Genomic DNA, 20,682 nt, shown 5'->3' with positions numbered 1-20,682 from the left:
AAGGATGGTTGTGATTAGGAAAGTAACTCTGTAGTCAAAGGACATGCCTGAGTCTTGTAAGGATAGACAGGATGTAATATTCCTAGTAAGCTCCTCTCCCATTTCTGAAGTGAGTTAAGAAGCCCACTTACAGTATTTCTAAAACTAGAGCTATAATCCCTTCCAATGTTGAAACTTTGTAAGCACAATGCCAAATTACAAGGTCTATAGTCTCCACACTTACTAACACTGAGTAACACGTATATTTATGTTAAAAGGACAAAGAGAAGTCTAACGAAATGTGTTAACAGCAAAATAACGTACTAAAGATCTAGAAAAATTAGTTCCAGATCTTACCTGATACTCATTTTCTGCATGCTCTATGATTTTAATAAATTCCTTGGCAGTCTGGACTTCATTCTAATGGAGGAAGGGGGGAAATAGGAATTTTTTAAAAAGGATAAGGAGTGAATAAAAAGATATTGAAAAGACTATCTTAAAGAAATCTGAATATTTGTATAACAATTTATAGTTGTCAAGTGCTCCCTTGCATGTTATCTTTTTTGATTCTTAGAAAAACCCTGTGAAGGAGACCTGTTATTAGCATCACCTCCATTTTGCAGATGAGAAAACAGAATCCTTGTGACTAGACCAAAATTATATAGTTCTTGAAAGATAAAGATGGGGTCTGAATCCCAGTCTTTGCCAGGAGACCCCATGCTCTTTCCACCTACCATGGTATGCCCAAAAAGACATCATCACAATATCTTGAAATGTATATGCCTTGAAAATATCTCTGCTTTCAGATAATATAAACAATGCCCTCACTGCTATTAGCCATATATGTTAAACTTATATACTCTTCTATTTGCTACTTATGTTAAGCCAAACAATCACATTTTGCTTTATGTGACTCAGGTACAATATTAACTGAACATATCCTTTTCACTTTGGTTTATTTCGTTTCATTCTCTCTCTTCCTTTCATCATTAAAGTAGAACACAATTAAAGGTAAAAGGTAAGATTTTCTACCTAAAGCAGCAGTCCCCATATTCTTTCAAATAGTCAAAACCATCTTTTGTTTTTACAATAACACTAAGACAAGTCATTTGCTTTTCCACTCTCCTTCTCAAGTGTGCATAATGCAGGTCTCAGAAGCTACATGTGCGATGGCTTCATCACTGACAGCTAATGGAATGTGTGGGCACATATGAGAATCCTGTGGTCTTTTATTTAGTCAGACACTATATAATTTGTAAAAATGTCAACCACTGCCATTTTTTGCATAATTTTTTTTTGGTTTGGAAAATATGGTTGTTGTTCATGAAAATGTTATTTAGGTTAAAAAGTAATGGGTTTGTTATTGTATTTTTAAATTAATAAATACATTTAACATTTCTCAGTTTTAACATCTAATAAGGTAAATATTGTAGATATAAATAAACAAAAGCTATCTGGTTATTTTGTTTTTCTTAATTATCTTTTATTTTATTTTTTAAAGATTTTAGAGAGAAAAAGAGCATGTTCCTGGTTGGCAGTGGGGGGGGCACATAGTGCAGAGCTCAACGTGGGGCTTGATCTCACAACCCTGAGATAGATCACGACCTGAGCCTAAATCAAGAGTTGGATGCTTAACCAACTGAGCCATGCAGGTGTCCTTTTTTTTTTTTTTAAGATTTTCTTTCCCAAAATATAAACTCTGCAACCAATATGGGGCTTGAACTCATGACCCTGAGATCAAGAGTCACATGCTCTACCAACTGAGACAGCCAAGCACCCCAAACAATACCTATTTGAAGGTGCTCAATAACTTCTACAATATAAAGTACTGCGAATGTAAAAAAAAAAAATTAGGCACAATACTTTTAAATTGGATATTCCTAAAAATGTTCAGTTTCTTTAGTGAAACGAATGCAGCTCTACAGGATTTGTTGGAAAACTTTCCTTCTTTCTGGTATTTACTGATTGAAGATTTTGCTGTCCTTGAGCAAATCCACAATTGAGAAAGAGAGAAAGAAGTTTGGATTCTCTAAAGCTATTATCACTATTTGTCAATATATCATGTTATGTTACTTTATGTTATATATATACATATATATGTATTTTAAAAGATTGTATTTATTTATTTGACATAGAGAGAGAGAGACAGAGAAAGCACAAGCAGGGGGAGGGGCAGAGGGAGTAGGAGAAGCAGGCTCCCCACTGAGCAGGGAGTCCAATGCAGGACTCAATCCCAGGCTCCTGGGATCATGACCTGAGCTGAAGGCAGATGCTTAACTGACTGAGCCACCCAGGTGCCCCACATTATGTTATATTACATAATTATTTATTATATTTAATCAAACACCATGAACTAATTATAGCCAGTTGATTGCATACTTTTATCAACTGCCAAAATCAAAGCACTGAAAACAAACTGAATTTCTAGAGACAGAATCAATACTCAGGATCAAAATCAAATTTTTCAAAGAAAAACAAGGCACAAATGAGATATTAAATATTCCACACTCACCGAAACAGTTACTGAGTCCTGTACATCTTTATGACTAACCAACTGAACATTGCCATCTTCATAATAGTGAACCTGTGTGAGACAGTGGTTGAGCAAGTTTATGTGTAGCTCATATGGAAACCCATCGCTAAGGTACAAATCCATGCCTTAAGCCATCCTCAATCTTTACTAACTCTGAACAAAATATTAATATGAACAATTGTAACTTAAAATGGTGGTTAAGTTCACAGAACACTTTAAATTTTAAGAATGCTCGCTTTTCTTTTTTCTTTTTCTTTTTTAAAATTTATTTATTTATGATAGTCACACAGAGAGAGAGAGAGAGAGGCAGAGACACAGGCAGAGGGAGAAGCAGGCTCCATGCACCGGGAGCCCGACGTGGGATTCGATCCCGGGTCTCCAGGATCGCGCCCTGGGCCAAAGCCAGGCGCCAAACCGCTGCGCCACCCAGGGATCCCAGAATTCTTGCTTTTCTTAGCAGGGGAAGCTGATTAATAAGTTAGTTCAACAAAATATTTATTATTTGCTCCAGGCATTGTGCTAGGTATTATGAATACAAAGACCTTAAATAAGATTCCACTCTTAATAGCATTAAAATAATTACCATAAAATCTAAACATTAGTTTTTCTCTGTGAAAACCAAGGGATTTTAATTGATCCTAATCCCTTACCCATCTCTCCATATATACAATCATCAATATTGGTAAGTAGATCTGACCAAGGGCAGGAAAAACTTAACTGAGGGTTAAAGACAAATTGAAAAAACAAATATGCCACTGGCAAATTAAACTACAAAAAAGCATGACAAGTTCTGAGGATGTATGATAAAATGGGGTGCTACAATTATGAGACCAATTAGCAAGAAGGAGTCATACACAAGAGACAGACTAATCAATGACATATCAGGAAGTTTTGGCAACTTACAAGATAGGTTCAGTAAAAAAAAAAAAAAAAAAAAAAAAAAGATAGGTTCAGTCACTTTAACATGGCTACAAACTGGTTATACAAAATAGGATGAGAGTACTATTTTGTTAAGTTCATTTGAACAGGGTCTTGCAAATAGGAGTTACCACCTAAATGGACAAGTAGAGAAGAACATCTAGCAAGGGGATAAAAAAAAAATACAAAAGAATGGTTTAGTTTAAAAGAGAGAAGAATAAAGAACTCACTGCGGAAAGGAGTGTGGAAGGGACTGTGGCAGGAGATAGTGCTATGATGCAAGCTAGATACAGTCTGTGAAAAGCAAACTGCTTTATGAACCATGTTAAGAATCCAGACTTTATCCTATCAAAGGTGATGGGGACTCAGGGAAAGGGAATGTTTTAGAAAGATTATACTTGTGTTAAGAAAATCAAGTGGAGGGAGCTGAAACTGGGGGCATAATGCTGGAATGGTAGTCTAGGTACTGCCTGTTTCCTTCATCTAGACCAGGCTACCAGGAGATGACACACAAAAAGAATGTTTGTAGAGATAAAGCAGAAAAAAAGAAGAAAGGAACTATACACTATAGTACTACAGCTATTATTTATTGAGTCCTTACTACATGTTAAACACTGTGCAAAACCATATAGTTATTACTTATCTCATTCGATCTTTACAAAACTCTGAAACAGGGACCATTGTTATTCCTATTTCACAGATAAGAAAACTGAGGCTTGAGGCAGTTTAATATCTTATCCACATTCACATATCAAGTAGGAAGAAGAGCCAGGATATGAATTAGGTCAAATTCCAGAACTAAAACTATATCCAACATGCATAATACCTCTCACTGTTAAGCTCTGTAAAAAAATTAGAAATTCCCTGATCCAGGTATAAGTAATGTGTCTCATTAGGGACCTAACTCTTGTAAGATATCATTAGAAGGGGATTAACACAGCCATGCCTTCATCTAAGCAGAAACCATGATCCTATTAGCAACAAAAGGACTTCCCTGAGCAATAGAAGCCACCACAGAGCCTTGTTTAAGGGGACAAAAATAGCTGGCTCTGTCCAGATGGGCAAGACAAACTAGACTTTCCATGCCCTCTCCAAATCCTTAAATTTCATCTTTTGGCTTTCTAAAGGAGTTCAAAGAGAAAAAGACAATTTAATAATACACTGGAAAAGCAGAGAGTGGATAAATGCCTGTAATACCAACATGTAAGAATTAGAACAGCAAAGATTTGGACAAAAAAGATTGGGCTAAGTAATGATGACATATAAAGGTTCAAATTCCAATAGACAAGTGAGATAGAAAAACTGAATGGACTCCATTCTAGAAAGGCTCTATTTCTCTGCTAAGTTCTCATACTTTGCATTTGAGTAAACCAAAGAAGCTATGTTCCCACTCCAAGGGGAGACAAGAAAGTTAATCATTTTCTAAGTTTCATCCTAGGCCCCCAAATACTTGATAACATCTAAGAAGAACCAGATCCCAAGCATGTTCCAGGACATTAACTTCGAACAAACCTTGGTTGACAATGGAAATAACATACCCTACCTTCGATGATTTATGGAATACACCCATTATTCATGTGGCACTCACCTTTGATTGGATCCTTCCCTGAATTCCTGAAGGAACATGTCCCTGGATCCCTTTCCAGGATAAATCTCTAACCCCAAGTGATAGGGAGACTCACTTTTCCTTTTCTGAGTCTCCCAGACACTCTATTATACTCTTCACTTATGCTATTCAATAAATTCTGCTCTCACTTCCTCTGGGCTTGAGTTTCATTTCTATCCTATGTGAAGCCAAGGACCCTCCTGGCTGGTCCTGTGGGGCCCCTGCTGGGTCCTCAGATCTGGCCTGCCTATGTTACAAGGACAGGATGTTCAAACAGGGTGGGTGACGCTCAAACACTAGTTTTGTTTGATCATTTTTAAACTAAGAAACTGAAAAGTCCAGAGGTCAAAAAGAATACTAGGAACAGGAGTAAGGGATATTTTAAAAATGTAGCTCTGTCCAGAGAAGAAACGGAGTTATATGTTTGAGACAGGTATCTCAGAACCCATCTGAAAGGACTTATGCAGGGCACATCTTCTTCTTCTTTTTTAAGATTTCATTCATTCATTCATTCATTTGAGAGAGTGAGTGTATGCACCAAAGAGAGACCCTAGGCAGTGGGGAGGGGAGGAAGAGAAGAGATAAGACAGGAGAAGCAGGCTCCCTGTTGAGCAGGAAGGGGAGCCGGACTTGTGGCTGGATCCCAGGACCCTGGGATCTTGACCTGAGCTAAAGGAAGATGCTTAACCATTGTGCCACCGAGGTGCCCCAGGGCATATCTTTTTTGTCTAACAATAAAGACTCTGCAACTAGTTTGAACTTTTATCATGTTTCTTAAGAACTGTAACATGAATAGGAATACACTATAAGGCCACTAAGTCTTGCTGCTTATAAACTCAATAGAAAATTCTAAAAATATCTATTTCATTATCTAATACACCAATGATAAATTAAGCTTAAACTCTCTCTTTAAATTTTTTATAAAGATTTTTTTTAAGTAAAAAAACACCCAGCATGGCAATTGAACTTACAACCCTGAGATCAAGAGCCAGCCAGGCATCCCAAACTCTATTGTAGAACAAAACTTTCTTTTTTGTGCAGTGGAGGGAACAAACCATTTTACTGAGGTGCTTATGGGAAGAATCAAAGGGCTGGGAGGACAATGACATCAGATATCCTCAAGGAGATCCTTGGATAAGATCTCTCCAGCTTCAAAGTTGCCAAAAGCAAAGAAACCTTTCTAGGTCTCATCTGCTAATAAAAATTTCAACATGACTATCAACATAAATCCTCAGAAACTATTGACTTACCGGAACTACCCTTTTGCCTATAGAATAACCAAAGGGCTAAATATTTTATTGACTGTGCTACGTAATTCTCACTCTGATTTTTAAGAGACAAGTAAATGAAGCAAGACTTTCCCCAAGGTGTGATCAGCCAATCTGGTTAAAAGGTGTAAATGAGGTCTGGGTACTGTCCCTCGTTTTAAGTCTTATCAGAAATTATTACTCTTTATGATATGTATTCTTAATTTATAGGTTTGCATTAGCAAAGGTGAAACACAAGCAACTATTTCCTTCTAGAAGAAAAATAAAATTACTTACACAAGTATGCAGTAAGCTGCCAGGTTAATGCTTATGTCATAGTTATGGGAGATCTAAAGATTAGGCTACTCATATATACAGTTAAACAGAAACAGAATAATATATGTTGTCTTAAGTTGGGCTATCCCAGAAGCAGACCCCAAGACAAAGATTTGAGAGGGAGTAGTTTATTTGGGAGGTAATCTCAGGAAGGACTAGTAAGGACTGAGGTGTACTGAGACACAGAAGGGAAGGAAGTGTTATAGATGAATTAATGAACGGGTTCTAACTGTGGGCCCTGGACTCTGGAAGACAAGTATAATATGCGTCAGAGTTGTCCCACCTGACTGGTGAGGAAGCTGGCAAATTTATTTATCTACCAACTCTTGTATGGCACTATGGGCTGCTCCAGAGCTGTGAACTTAACATTTCTAGCTTGCCTCATGTTGTTGAACATGCTCCTGTGGCTAGGGAAAGTTACTTGTAACAGAAAGCTATCCTGAAAACAGTGGATACAGACGATATCTACTATATATGCTCTGATTAAATTATAACAGTGAAAAAGGAGGCTCTTCCTAATTGTTATAAAAGACAACACGATATAATAGTGGTACGATTAGGTACTGATCTTCTCAGTTATCAGTAACTTTTAATCCAACCTGAGAGTTAGTTGGGCTTAAGAATTAAATCAACCTCAATTTGAAAGTTAAATCTCTGCTAGGTTATCAGAAGACTTCAGCCCAGACAGGCATCGAATGAATTAACAAGCTCCTTATTCACTTGCTTATCTGCTCTGAAACCAGCATTAGAAATCTACTCTGCTTGGTTATTTATATTCTATACATGATGACACTTGGCAATTCTCTCTAGTTCCTCCGTGTTATTTGATTTTAAAAAATAAAATTATTACTTCTTTTCTTACTTCTTTTATTCTATAAAAGAATTTTATTACTATAAAGAGAGTCCCATTCATGTAGCTTTTTGCAGAGCTAAAAGTTTTATATATATGTCTATGTTCACACTTAACTGAGGTAATACACTCCACAGACCCTAAGTAAGTTACAGCAGCTGCTACTTAGTCACTTCTTAATTGCTTTCTTCTTTCCTAGAACTCCTGTTTTTTTAAATTATTACTACTATTATTTTTTTAAGTAGGCCTCATGCACAATGAGGAGGCCAATAGGGGGCTTGAACTTACCAACCCTGAGATCAAGACCTGAGTTGAGATCAAGAGTTGGATTCAAGTGAATGAACCACCCAGGTGCCCCTAAAACTGCTATCTGATAATTCCTGGAAAAATCTTGTTATTTTTGGAAGAGAAAAAATAATAAGCAAGTAGTATACACCTCATGATTCTTCTTTATCAATCCAGAATAGCTGTTTAACTACTTCCCCACAAAGGAGGCTGACTCCTATTTCTATATACTACCATCCAACTTACTTTGCATCTACATAGAGCGCCTTACTTCTAATACCAGAACAAATACCAACTTCCATGTTAGCTTTCAAGATATGACATTTTAACATGGCCTATTAACATATGGGGTCTCACCTGAATCTTAAGTACTCCAACCACCTGGGCTGTAGGTGGTGTGATGGTGAACTTCCACTCTGATCTCCAACGACCATTCCTATTAAAACACACACAAGACTGCAGAGTTAGCAGTAAGTCCGTGAAAGAGATGATTTGCCACTGAGGCAGAGAATTTGGGAAAGAGGAATAAAAAAGTCATTTCTAGTTTGACAAATCCAAAGCTCTGTCTACTCAACTATAAGTCTGTATCCAAGTACCTAAACATAAGCCTTTTCTAAGTTATACTGACTTTCATTTTTCAATCTTGGAATAGAAAACCATATCTATAGTGTTCGTGGAAGGCTCTTCCACACACAGATGGATGGGCTGCTAAGTTTTCCAATTAACTCAAGTATTAACCAAACCCAAGTAAAACTCAGATTTTCAACTCTGCATTTTATTAATCAATCACTTATTCTCAATAAAAATAAGAGCACTTTTTTAAAAAGACAGATTATAATGTCTTGGAATTGAAAGGAATCTAAATGTTCACATCAAAATCCTTCGTTTTACAGATGGGGATCTGAAGTCTCTCAGTCAAATAACTTATTGCAAACTAGATTAAAAACCAAGTTTCAATTGCTGGTTTGGTTTCTTTCCAATATAAATTAGATACAAATAGAAAAGAACATCTACTTTCTTACCAGAAGTTTTTAGGCTGAAACTGGTGGCTTTCAATACATGCAATAATGGTCTGTTGCCCATCTATAGCTTTAGCATAAACCTATCGTTAAAAAAAAAAAAGTTAGATTCTGAAAACATACTTAATCTAAGTGACAAACACTGTACAAAAGTGGTATGCTAAATCCTTAGGAGAGACAAATAATCAGGCAGGATGAGATTACAACTCACAAGACTTCATGGGATGTGAACACAGAGCGGAACATGTTTAGCTCCACAAGAGACAGTGGTATAATGAATGCAGAAGGAAATACTACTCCTGATTTGGGGTACTAGGGAGGTTCCTGGTGGGTTGGGCCTTACAAGACAGGTAAGATACTCATAAGCAGAGACTGAGAAGAAAGATGAGTAAACTGTTCCAACAGGAAACTGGGGGCTTGTTCAGTAATATGGCAATTAGTTCTTTTAGGTTAGAGAGTGCATATGAGCTAGACTACTGGGTGATAATCTCAGTAGATTTAAGTCCTATAGTCATAGATGTAAGGTATTAAGTCTGGACATTATTCTATAGGCAATGGACAGCCACAAAAATAATACTAGAACTACTGTTTGGGAGAATAATTAATATTGGTATACAAGATAAAATGGAGGAACAGCTAAAGTTGGTTAGGAGACCACAACATTAATCTAGGCAGTAAGTCAGGGTAGTTTCAGTGGGTATCAGGATGCAGAAGCATAATCAAGTCTAGCTGTATACTGCAAGTGAAGGGCAAAAAATGGGGAAAAAAGTCAAAATTACTTGCATGCTGAGATGACCAGAGAAAGATGGTAGTCTCATTTACAATTTGGGAAATTCAAATGGAGATGCCCAGCTAGTAGTTAGAAATCCCAACTGTTCCTTAATGTGGAAGAGGTGAACAGAAATGCAATACCAAGGAAAAGCAAAAAAATAAATAGTGCTTTATAGTCCACAAAATGTCATGTTTACTTTCCCTATACTGAATAAACTATGAGTTTCCAAGAGAGTCACATATATGGAGCAATGGGGAATGCCTACATTTTCAAAGGTTGGGGAGAAAAGTAGAGACAGACTTAGAATGAGTAGGGGTGATGACAGAGCAGTCTAAGCAAAAGAGAATTTCTGGAAGTAGCTTGTTGGTCTCAGTGTGAAATACCATACAGGAATCAACGACGAAGAAAAGGATACTGAGTCAGGAAATTCAGGAACTATTAGTAACCTCAGAGAGAAGTTTCTGTAAAGACTACAGCCAAAATTCACAGGGTTAAGAAGTAGATAGGTAATGAGGAAATGGCACTGGTAGGAGCAGAATGCTCCCAGGTGTGGTTATGTAGCAGAGAAACAGAGAAGGAGGAAAGAAGTGAAGAGGAAAGGAGCAGCAATGGAGAAAGAGAAGTAACTTACAGAAATTATTATGATGAGGAAAAGTTTGTTCTCCTTAAGGACAGAAGAAATAAAAATATTTCTAGGGAAAGAGAAATGTATCAGATAAGATAATATAAAATCAAGAATAAGGATCCTTCTTCCTAAGATTCAAGTACAATGAAAGAGGGAAGATTCCGGAGTGTGGAAAGAGGAGAAAAAGATTTCACAACAGTCTTACTACAATGTGGGGGATCAGACAGATGCTTGATGACAACGGGAATAGTTTAGAACACGCTAAATAGAAAATACCATAGGAATACCATCAGAAATAGGAATACCATCAGAAATACTGAGATGAAATTAAGAATTACTAAGCAGGACAGCTTGGAGGATATAAAACACTTGGGTATAGTGAATACTGTTAGAACAATTCCACTGGCTTTTTGTAGCTCATCTGTTAGCTAAGACAAGTGAGAAAAGATGAGAAAAGGACATGGTAGGATTACTTGGTATAGAAGTTCTCCAAAACAAGAATGCATAGTACCAAATTTTAAATAGGTAAGAAATGTTAAGTGGAAAGTATATTTAGGAATGCAAAGTCAATTTCTAAAAAAGAGTATGAGTCACGTCTTCCTTTACAATACTGGTTGCAAAACGGAACTGTACTTATCTACCAATAATGGGTTTTCTCCATTATTTAAAAAGCATATGTAATAGTAACAATATCCAACATTTAGGCAGATCTTTCTTTGTGCCAGGCATTTTCTAAGCATTTTATATGCATTATTAGCTCATTCAATCCTTACAACAATCCTATGAGGTAAAAACTATTATTTCCATTTTATAGGTGAAAAGGCACAGAGATGTTAACTAATTTGCCCAAGGTCACATAGCTAATTAAGTGGCAAGACTAGGATTTAAACTAGTTAATATGGCTTTAAAGTAGGGTCTCTTAATAGATATTCTATTATTGCCATTTAACTCTTCATCACATATTGAAAATATTCTAATAAACATTTATCTTAATCATATCCACAATTTTATGAAGGAAAAATCATGATAGTCAAATTATCATTTTTTTAAACATCAAGGAGTAGTAAAAAAAAAAAAAAGTCAAATTACCTGATTAAAAAAAAATTCCAAATAGTCTGGACTCCCCAATGAAGGCATCTAAACTGTGTAAGAAGTAGCTTTCTATAAAAATGCCTATACCAAAAAGTCATAAATGTGGCAAAAGCTGTCTTGACAATCTTAATTTACCTTTTCTCCATGTCTAAAGATATTTAAAAACTTGTTTTAATGGGTATAAAGCAATTTCTGATTAGTAAATAAGACGAGTGAAATAGAATACAATGAAATTTAAAATTTTTATGCACTGGGATTTTTAAAAAGAATTTTCCATATAAAACTCTTCATTTATAGAAACCCTTTAAAAATTACTTAGGGAATAAAATACAGAGGAGACTCTAAAAAGAAAGAAGCGATGTTTGGCTCGCCAAAGCCCCCAAATGATAAGGTAAATTTAAGAAATAAAACATTAATAATGAAGCAGGCAGATACTTAACAGTACAGAAGCCGTTGGAATAATGATCTTTCACATAGGCCCTCAAAGCACTGTCACAGGATTCTCTCCAAGACTTCAGACCTCCGTCTACGTCCTCTGGCTGGGGGTCACTTGCTTCTTTCCGTAAATGATCAAACTTAAAGGAAATTTTGTTTCTTGGATCTAAAAATCTGCTATTACCCAGGTCACCGTGTTCTGTAATTAAGACCTTCCAAAGAATAATTACAAATATGAGTAACTCTAAAAAGATAGCTCTTGTCAAATTTTACAAAAGAAAAATTCTGAACAAGACAGTTAACTTTCATTTACTCAGGTTTCTTTTCCATACTGATTTTTCAATCAAGTCACATTTCTTTTAAATTTCATTTTTTAAGTCAACTCTACCTCCCAACGTGGGGCATGAACTCATGACCCTAAGATCAAAAGTAGCATACTCTATTGACTGAGACAGCCAGGTGCCCCTCAAGTCACATTTTTATTCTTTTTCTCTTTTTTAAGATTTATTTATTTGAGGCAGAGTGAGAGAGAGAGGGAGAAAGAAACTCAAGCAGACTCCACACAGAGCCTGGCTTGGGGCTCAATCTCACAACCCTGAGAGATCTTGACCTAAACTGAAACCAAGAGTTGGACACTCAATTGACTGCACCACTCAGGTGTTCCTCATATTTTTATTCATTTAAAAAATAAAAAAGATTTTATTTATTTGAGAGAGAGAAAGAGAGAGAGAGAGAGAGAGAGAGAGAGAGAGAGAATGAGTGGTGGAGATGGGCAGAGGGACAGGGAGACGCAGACTCCCTGCTGAACTCACTCCAGTGTGGGGCTCTCTAATCCAGGACACTGAGATAATGACCTGAGCCAAAGGCATATACAATTAACCAAATGAGCCACCCAGGTGCCCCTTTACATTTTTATTGCCTCTCCTTCTGCCAATGTCTGTGCCTCTCTGTGTCTCTCATGAATAAATAAAATCTTTAAAAATAAATAAATAAATAAATAAGACTTAATATATCTAGAAGAACTTTCCCAGTGAGTACTTGGAAAACTACTTTGTTTTTGTTACAGTTGTATATTACTCCACTGTATGGACATACAAAAATTTATTCAACAAGTCCTCTATTAATAGATAGTTGGGTTGCTGCCAATATCTTGCTATTATGAACAATACTGCAACAAATATCCTTGTACGTTCATTATGTAGAAATTATGTACGTGTGCCAAGTTCCATGTGAGATAAATTCTCTGACAAATGGGTTAAAGGGAAAATGTATTCATAATATTGACTGAGATTGTCAAACTTTCCAAATCACAGGGTGTTGTACCAAGTAACAAGCACATCATCAGCATAAATTTTAACTGGCATTTCTTTTCATCTTATAAAAAGAGTCATTTTCTTTTTTTTTTTAGAAATTTTATTTATTATTTATTTGAGAGCGAGCATATGAGCACATACAAGCAGGGGGAACAGCAGGCAGAGGGAGAGGGAGAAGCAAACTCCTGGTTGAGCAGAGAGCCCAATGTGGGGCTCGATCCCAGGACCCGTGATCATGACCTGAGCTGAAGGGCAGATGCTTAACAGACTGGGCCATCCAGACACCCCCAAAAGTAATTTTTTGTATTTCTCCTTCTGTGAACAGTCTGTTCGTATCTTTTGTCCACTTTTCTACTGGTTCTTTAGTCTTCTTCTAGTTGAACTTTTTATTAAGTAGGCAGATAAAACTTTGCACGTGTTGAGTTTCACATATTTTTTCCCTAATTTCCCGTTTATCTTTTGACACATTTACCATTTTTAAAAACTATTAGTATTACTTAAATATTTTATTTATTTATTCATGAGACACACAGAGCAAGAGGCAGAAACACAGGCAGAGGAAGAAGGAAGCTCCTCACAGGGAGCCTGATGTGGGATTTGATCCCCAAAGCGGGAATCATGCCCTAAACTGAAGGCAAATGCTCAACCGCTTAGCTATCCAGGTGTCCCTAATACATTTACCATTTTTAATAATTACATATAATTTTACAAAATTTACATATTATAATATACTTAATCATTTCTGAATCAAAGGAGGTTTAAGCTACTTACAGTTTCTGATAGAAAGCCACTATAAATTCAACCATAAATAAGTCTTCTGGTTAAAAAAAATTCTTTGGAAAGAATTCCTAGTTTTGACATTACTGTTCTTATCACCATACTAAAATTTAAAAAATTTGTTTATAATGACAGTAGGACCAATGAATATAACTATTTCCTTAGTCTTACCCTCATTAAGCTTTCTCATCACAATTCTGCAACTTTCATAACTAAAAGGTAAATATGTTCACATTAAAATTTTAATCTGTACTTCCTTAATTACTCCTCCTTGGTGATCTAACACTTCTCGAAATTTGTATTTCCCCCTTGAGTGCAAGTGGTTCATGTCTGTTGCTTGTTTATTCACTGAACTCTTGGCATCATCCTTAAGCATCTGAATAACCTCTTAATCTATTATGCTTGAGGAACATAATTTATTCCTTTTGAAATCTTACTTTTAAACCTTTTTATTATGCAAAGGTCACTTTCTTTCATAAACTTTTATTTTTAAAGTTTTTTATTTATTTCTCTAAACCCAACGTGGGGCTCAAACTCACAACCCTGAGATCAAGAGTTGCATGCTCCAACTGAGCCAAGTCAGGCACCTGCCTCCTTTTATAAACTTTTCATCATTACTTATGATTCTCTCTCCATTTCCTATTAAATTTTACTTTTTTTAAATTTAACTTTTAAATTCCACCTGGTTAATCTAAGTGTACAGTTGGCAGTGGAAATCAAAGTTACATTAATCACATAAATTTTATCTATTATTTTCTTTTCCTTTCTTTTTATGATATGTAGGGCTTGCTTTCTGATCAATGCCTTGTGTCTTCCTTCATTTGTTGTTGTTGTTGTTTTTAAAGATTTTATTTATTTATTAATGAGAGACAGACAGACAGAGACAGAGACACAGGCAGAGGGAGAAGCAGGCTCCGTGCAGGGAGCCCGATGTGGGACTCGATCCCAGGTCTCCAGGGTCACACCCTGGACTGAAGGTGGCGCTAAACCTCTGAGCCACTTGGGCTGCCCTCATTTGTTGTTATTGATCAGAATAATCCTGCATGGTTTATTTTTAATAGGAATTGTATGAAATCTATTTGAAAAACAGTTTCCACATCATTTATGTTTATTATTCAGATAAGCTTTCCATATTATTTATACTTCTTACTCAGAAACATTGCATTTGGGGCACCGGGGTGGCTCAACTGGTTTAAGCTCAGGTCATGATCTCAGAGTCCTGGGATTGAGCCCTGCATCGGGCTCCCTGCTCAGCAAGGAATCTGCTTCTCTCTCTTTTGCCCCCTCGCCACCCCCTGCCTCCCACTGGTGCTCTCTCACTCTCAAATAAATGAAATCTTAAAGTGAGATTGGGTAAAATTAACAAGGCAGAAACAACAAATGTTGGAGAGGATGTGGAGAAAGGGGAACCCTCTTGCACTGTTGGTGGGAATGTGAACTGGTACGGCCACTCTGGAAAACTGTGTGGAGGTTCCTCAATAGTTAAAAATAGATCTGCCCTAAGACCCAGCAATTGCACTGCTGGGGATTTACCCCAAAGATACAGATGCAGTGAAACACCAGGACACCTGCAACCCGATGTTTATATTTATAGCAGCAATGTCCATAATAGCCAAACTGTGGAAGGACGCTCGGTGTCCATCGAAAGATGAATGGATAAAGAAGATGTGGTTTATGTATACAATGGAATATTACTCAGCCATTAGAAACGACAAATACCCACCATTTGCTTCGACGTGGATGGAACTGGAGGGTATTATGCTGAGTGAAATAAGTCAATCGGAGAAGGACAAACATTATATGGTCTCATTCATTTGGGGAATATAAAAAATAGGGAAAGGGAATAAAGGGGAAAGGAGAAAATATGAGTGGGAAATATCAGAAAGGGAGACAGAACATGAGAGACTCCTAACTCCGGGAAACGAACAAGGGGTGGTGGAGGGGGAGGTGGGCGGGGGAGTGGGGGTGGCTGGGTGACAGGCACTGAGGGGGGCATTTGATGGGATAAGCACTGGGTGTTATTCCATATGTTGGCAAATTGAACACCAATAAAAAATAAATTAAAAAAATAAATTAAAAAAATAAATTAAAAAAAATCTTAAAAAAAAGAAACACACCATTTAAATCTATTCAATTTTCCATTTATTTTCTTGATTAAAGTGTGTGAACTATATTGCAGACTTTTGCTAGTCTCCAATCCAATATCCATTCTCTCCTTTCCCTTACTAACAGAACCACAAAAGTTTTCTGTTTATTTTTTTTTTAATTTTTTATTTATTTATTTATGATAGTCACACACAGAGAGAGAGGCAGAGACACAGGTAGAGGGAGAAGCAGGCTCCATGCACTGGGAGCCCGACGTGGGATTCGATCCCAGGTCTCCAGGATCGCGCCCTGGGCCAAAGGCAGGCGCCAAACCACTGCGCCACCCAGGGATCCCAAGTTTTCTGTTTAAAAACATGTGTACAACTAAAAAAAAAAAAATGACATGAGTTTTGGCAATAACTTTATCAGTGGAAGTTGCTTCTGGAAAGGCCAATAGCAAGTTCTATTTTTGATCCAAGAACATAGATTCTTCATTTGCAACTTCTTTCTTTGTTCCTGGAACATGGATTCAGTGCTCTGAAACATGGCAGCTCTCTTAAAGAGCATGATAATGAAAACCACACCTAAGGAAGCAACAAGAGTCTCTGATGACATCATGGAGCTACCATAACAGTTCTAATATTAATCTCTGGATTTCTTACATGACAAAATCTCTACTTAACTAACCTACTGTAGTTGACTTGCCATCTTTTTTGTTTATTTTTTTCCTTTGTGGGTGTGTATGTTTTATGGCACCTACTTTATTTTTTTTAAGATTTTATCTTTAAGTAATCTCTATAAACCAATATGGTGCTCAAACTTATAACCCTGAGATCAAGAGTTGCATGCTCTACTCCCTGAGCCACCCAGGCACCCCTATGGCATCTATTTTAATAATTCATATATCTTTCCTTGTTTTATTTATTTATTTTTTTTTTACTTTTTATCTTTTTTTTTTTTTTTAAATTTTATTTATTTATGACAGGCACACAGTGAGAGAGAGAGAGAAGCAGAGACATAGGCAGAGGGAGAAGCAGGCTCCATGCACCGGGAGCCCGACATGGGATTCGATCCCGGGTCTCCAGGATCGCGCCCCGGGCCAAAGGCAGGCGCCAAACCACTGCGCCACCCAGGGATCCCTCTTTCCTTGTTTTAGTGTCCACGTAATGGCTTTTTGTTGTTGTTATGGCTAAGAAGGGAATCTTTTTTTTTTTTTTTAAAGATTTTATCTATTCATGAAAGAGAGAGAGAGAGAGAAAGAGAGAGAGAGGCAGAGACACAGGCAGAGGGAGAAGCAGGCTCTGTGCAGGGAGCCTGACACGGAACTCGATCCCGGGTCTTCAGGATCACACCCTGGGCTAAAGGCAGCGCTAAACCTCTGAGCCACCCAGGCTGCCCAGGAATCTCCTTTTGACTATATTTTTAAGCTAGCTACTGATGGATGGTATATGCGAATGTTCTTATGTATCTGGATACGGATCTTATTATTTCAATAATTCCTATTATTAAGTTATACAATATCAACTGTAAGTAGTATTTATAATTTCCTTCCAGTATTTATCTTTTATACTTGTAATTAATCTATTTTCATTAAGAAAATTAAGATAGGCAAAAATATAAACCAAAACAAGCAACAAGCAAAACAAATTCTAGTAATCCTGTAACTCTAACACATAGAGTTAAGATTTTGGTCTGTATTTTCCCACATTTCCTTTTCTATGCACATCTATAGGTTTTATAGCTATGATTCTTAAGATGCATATGTCCTCCCATGTCTTACCATTTTATAAAATGGGATGTATTTTAAACTTGATGGCATCTTAGGACTGTGTCATAGTTTAAATTGTCAGTGTTTTTTTTCTTACTCATACATAAAATAATGGTGTAATTTTCACAGAATTTAAGATGCATGTTTTCTAATACAGTTCACTTAAGTATCTACTTAAAAAAATAAACTAGCATAATTCTACATATCCTCCTTTATGTTTTAGTTTAATATATCACAAACATCTTCCCATACTTGGGAGCTCATTCCCAAATCAGTATTTATATCAGTTTTCAATGACTACATGGTATTTTGGTCTGCAGATAATTAATTTAATGTTGGGCATTTAAATTGTTCCCAATCTTTCACTATTATAAACGTTTCTAATATATTTATACACTTATTTTCCTAGGATAAATTCTGCAGATTTGTGGGTTCAAAGAAGATTCAGACTTTATTTTTAAAGATTTTATTTATTCATGAGAGACAGAGAGACAGAGAGAGAGGCAGAGACACAGGCAGAGGGAGAAGCAGGCTCCATGCAGGGAGCCCAATGTGGGACTCGATCCTGGGACCCCAGGATCACGCCCTGGGCCAAAGGCAGGTGCCAAACCACTGAGCCACCCAGGCGTTCCAAGATTCAGACTTTAAAAAGCATTTGGTATTTAGTGACATATTGCCTTTGGGATGTACATTTTAAATTTGCAAAGTCCTGTTATATAATGTTAATAACTATAATAATAATGGAATTATTTCCTTTGTTCCTCTATTTGAATAAGGATGCCTCTTTTCCTATACAATGTCAAATTTGGTGTCTCCCATTATTCTTATCAAGGAGAATTACACACAGCTATAGAATCTGCGTAAAACTCAAGTCTTATTTTCACTATTCTTGTTAGGGGCAGCTCTCTTTTCCTATCAAAGAAACTCCTAGTATTATGAAAGCTACGAAAACTAAGATATGAATTTATTCAGGATCTGATCTTCAGACACATGCTTTGGTTTATAAAATTTCTACTACCATCCAGGCACAGCCTACTAAAAGAACCATCATTACCTGATCTTCATATCCTTCTATCTTCACAGGCGTGAACTGATCCATGTTATACTGGGCAAATGCACTGTTTAAAAAAAGGCGGGGGGGGGGGGGGGAGAATTATATATAAACACAAAGGCAATTCAAGTAATAGTGAAAGAGAATGTGAAAACACCCTCTGTGCTCTTTCCCTTTCTCTCTAGGAAACTGGTGTTTTCCAAATGCCTTCCAGCTTTCTGAAGGACCTCTTCTCCGACATGCCCTAACTCTGAAATTACCTTTTCCCCTCCACTCCTAAGCTCCATCAGTACCCCCACCCCGCTGACTATTCCTAAATTTTAAGCAATTCAGTTTTTGTGAATTACCAACAGCTTTAATCATTTGGACAGAAGCTTTCAGTAAGTAAAAAAAAAAAAATCTTCAATTGATGCACTATTTTAGCAATGCTGTCTTTATTCTGGGCTTTCTGAAATAGGGCAGGTAGTACAGACCACAATTAAATGTACTGGAAGACATCAGACATGGGGAAGAGAATAAGGGCTGAGCGTGAGTCAAGTCTCAGCCGAGAGCTTAAGGCAGAAGAGATTATCTGAAAAGGGGGATATGAATAATTAAAGTGAATGCCTAATATTACTGTTTACTTGTCCAGTGCTACATTTATAGGACTACATTTATAGCCATTTTCAATGGCTCCCTGGTACATCTTACAAAGTAAGCAAAAAGGTAAAGTGAAAGAAAAATGGAGTGTAAGAAAGCATAATATACTTACAAAGTATCAGTCTTCTCTCAGAATTCACTTGCCAAGGGAAGAATTAAACACCTCTACAGCCCGATTTTAACCTACTAAAACACCTACGAGACCACTGTTTTTAAGCAGACTATTAAACTCTCCCTAGACTTCAAGATAAACCAAAGAAACAGATATTTAAAGCTAATCTTCAATCTTTTCATTTTTAGGTTATTGTTGTTTTTTAAGTAATCATTTTCTCTTAACACCACATCCCCATTAGCAAAATGAGTCCTAAGCACAGTGGTTCTTCAGAAAAGAACATAAATTAAATGCTTGTGGAAAGTGGATTTTTTTTTTTTTAGAAAAGCTTAAGGAATAGGGAGTAAATACATATTCTATTCTAAGATACATCCTAAGATTATAGATAACAAACACCAATACCAAACTTTATTAACATTTAATCCCATCTCAAGAAAATGGTATTTCCATTCTACCAGTTGTGTGGGCCAAAAACTTGAGATCATCCTTGATTCTTCTTTCTCTCAAATTTCACATGCAATCCCATCAGTAAATGTTGTAAGTTCTACCTTGAATACATACTCAGAATATGATTTCTTCCCATCACCCATACTACTACTACTCTAGTCTAAACCACTGCCATTTATCTATGCACTACTACAGTAAGTCTTCTTACTCATCTTACTTCAATCTTTGCGCCCCTGCATAGCAGCCAGTGATTTTTCTAAAATATAATCTAATCGAGTCATTCTCTGCTCAAAACACTGATAATTTGCCCTCTCTTCCAGAATAAAATCCTCTCTTTAACATGGCTGACAATACCCTACTTAGTCTGGAAGGGCTGGGAATTACCAGCGAATGGTTCTAGAGATCAAAAGCATAGGTGAAAATCCAGGAAAGAGAGTAAATCCTAAGTCATTCAGGCTTCTTTCATTTTACATAAAAAGCAATAATGATGAGGATGATGATTATTGAAACATTTACTGAATGCTTACTATGAGGACTATGGCCAAGGGACTGAAGCACCTCATTACAGAAAAAACAAAAACAAAAAACTAAAATTTTCATCCCTGTGGAAAATCACATATTTGGGCATAAGACAGCTCTCCTTTAGTAAGAGTGTTCTCTGAAAATCTAGAGTCTGTAAGAGCCAGAATATTTATAAAAACAAAGCTTTGTTGTTGGGGCAAATAAAGCATCTGAACTAAACACTAAATTCTACTATCATTCCTAATTGGAAATGGGACAGTAGGCTTAGGAT

General features: G+C 36.6%; 1 protein-coding gene across 2 annotated transcripts in view; it reads right to left on the bottom strand.

The window, feature by feature from the left end:
* The window catches only part of CAPZA1 (capping actin protein of muscle Z-line subunit alpha 1), a 51,732-nt gene that overhangs the window by 1,606 nt on the left and 29,444 nt on the right, over nt 1-20,682 (bottom strand). The window contains exons 4-9 of one of the 2 annotated variants that reach the window (XM_041754689.1): nt 18,695-18,758; nt 11,703-11,909; nt 8,777-8,856; nt 8,112-8,190; nt 2,492-2,563; nt 337-399 (exon numbers count right to left, since the gene is read on the bottom strand). In XM_041754689.1, the coding sequence (XP_041610623.1) occupies nt 337-399; nt 2,492-2,563; nt 8,112-8,190; nt 8,777-8,856; nt 11,703-11,909; nt 18,695-18,758 (565 nt within the window). The remainder of the gene's footprint in view (nt 1-336; nt 400-2,491; nt 2,564-8,111; nt 8,191-8,776; nt 8,857-11,702; nt 11,910-18,694; nt 18,759-20,682) is intronic. The other variant, XM_041754690.1, reaches the window with a different exon arrangement.

Source organism: Vulpes lagopus, chromosome 5, assembly GCF_018345385.1.
Source record: "Vulpes lagopus strain Blue_001 chromosome 5, ASM1834538v1, whole genome shotgun sequence".
Taxonomy (NCBI): Eukaryota; Metazoa; Chordata; class Mammalia; order Carnivora; family Canidae; genus Vulpes; species Vulpes lagopus.
The sequence above is the reverse complement of the archived record's forward strand: the minus strand, read 5'-3'. Positions and strand labels throughout refer to the sequence as shown.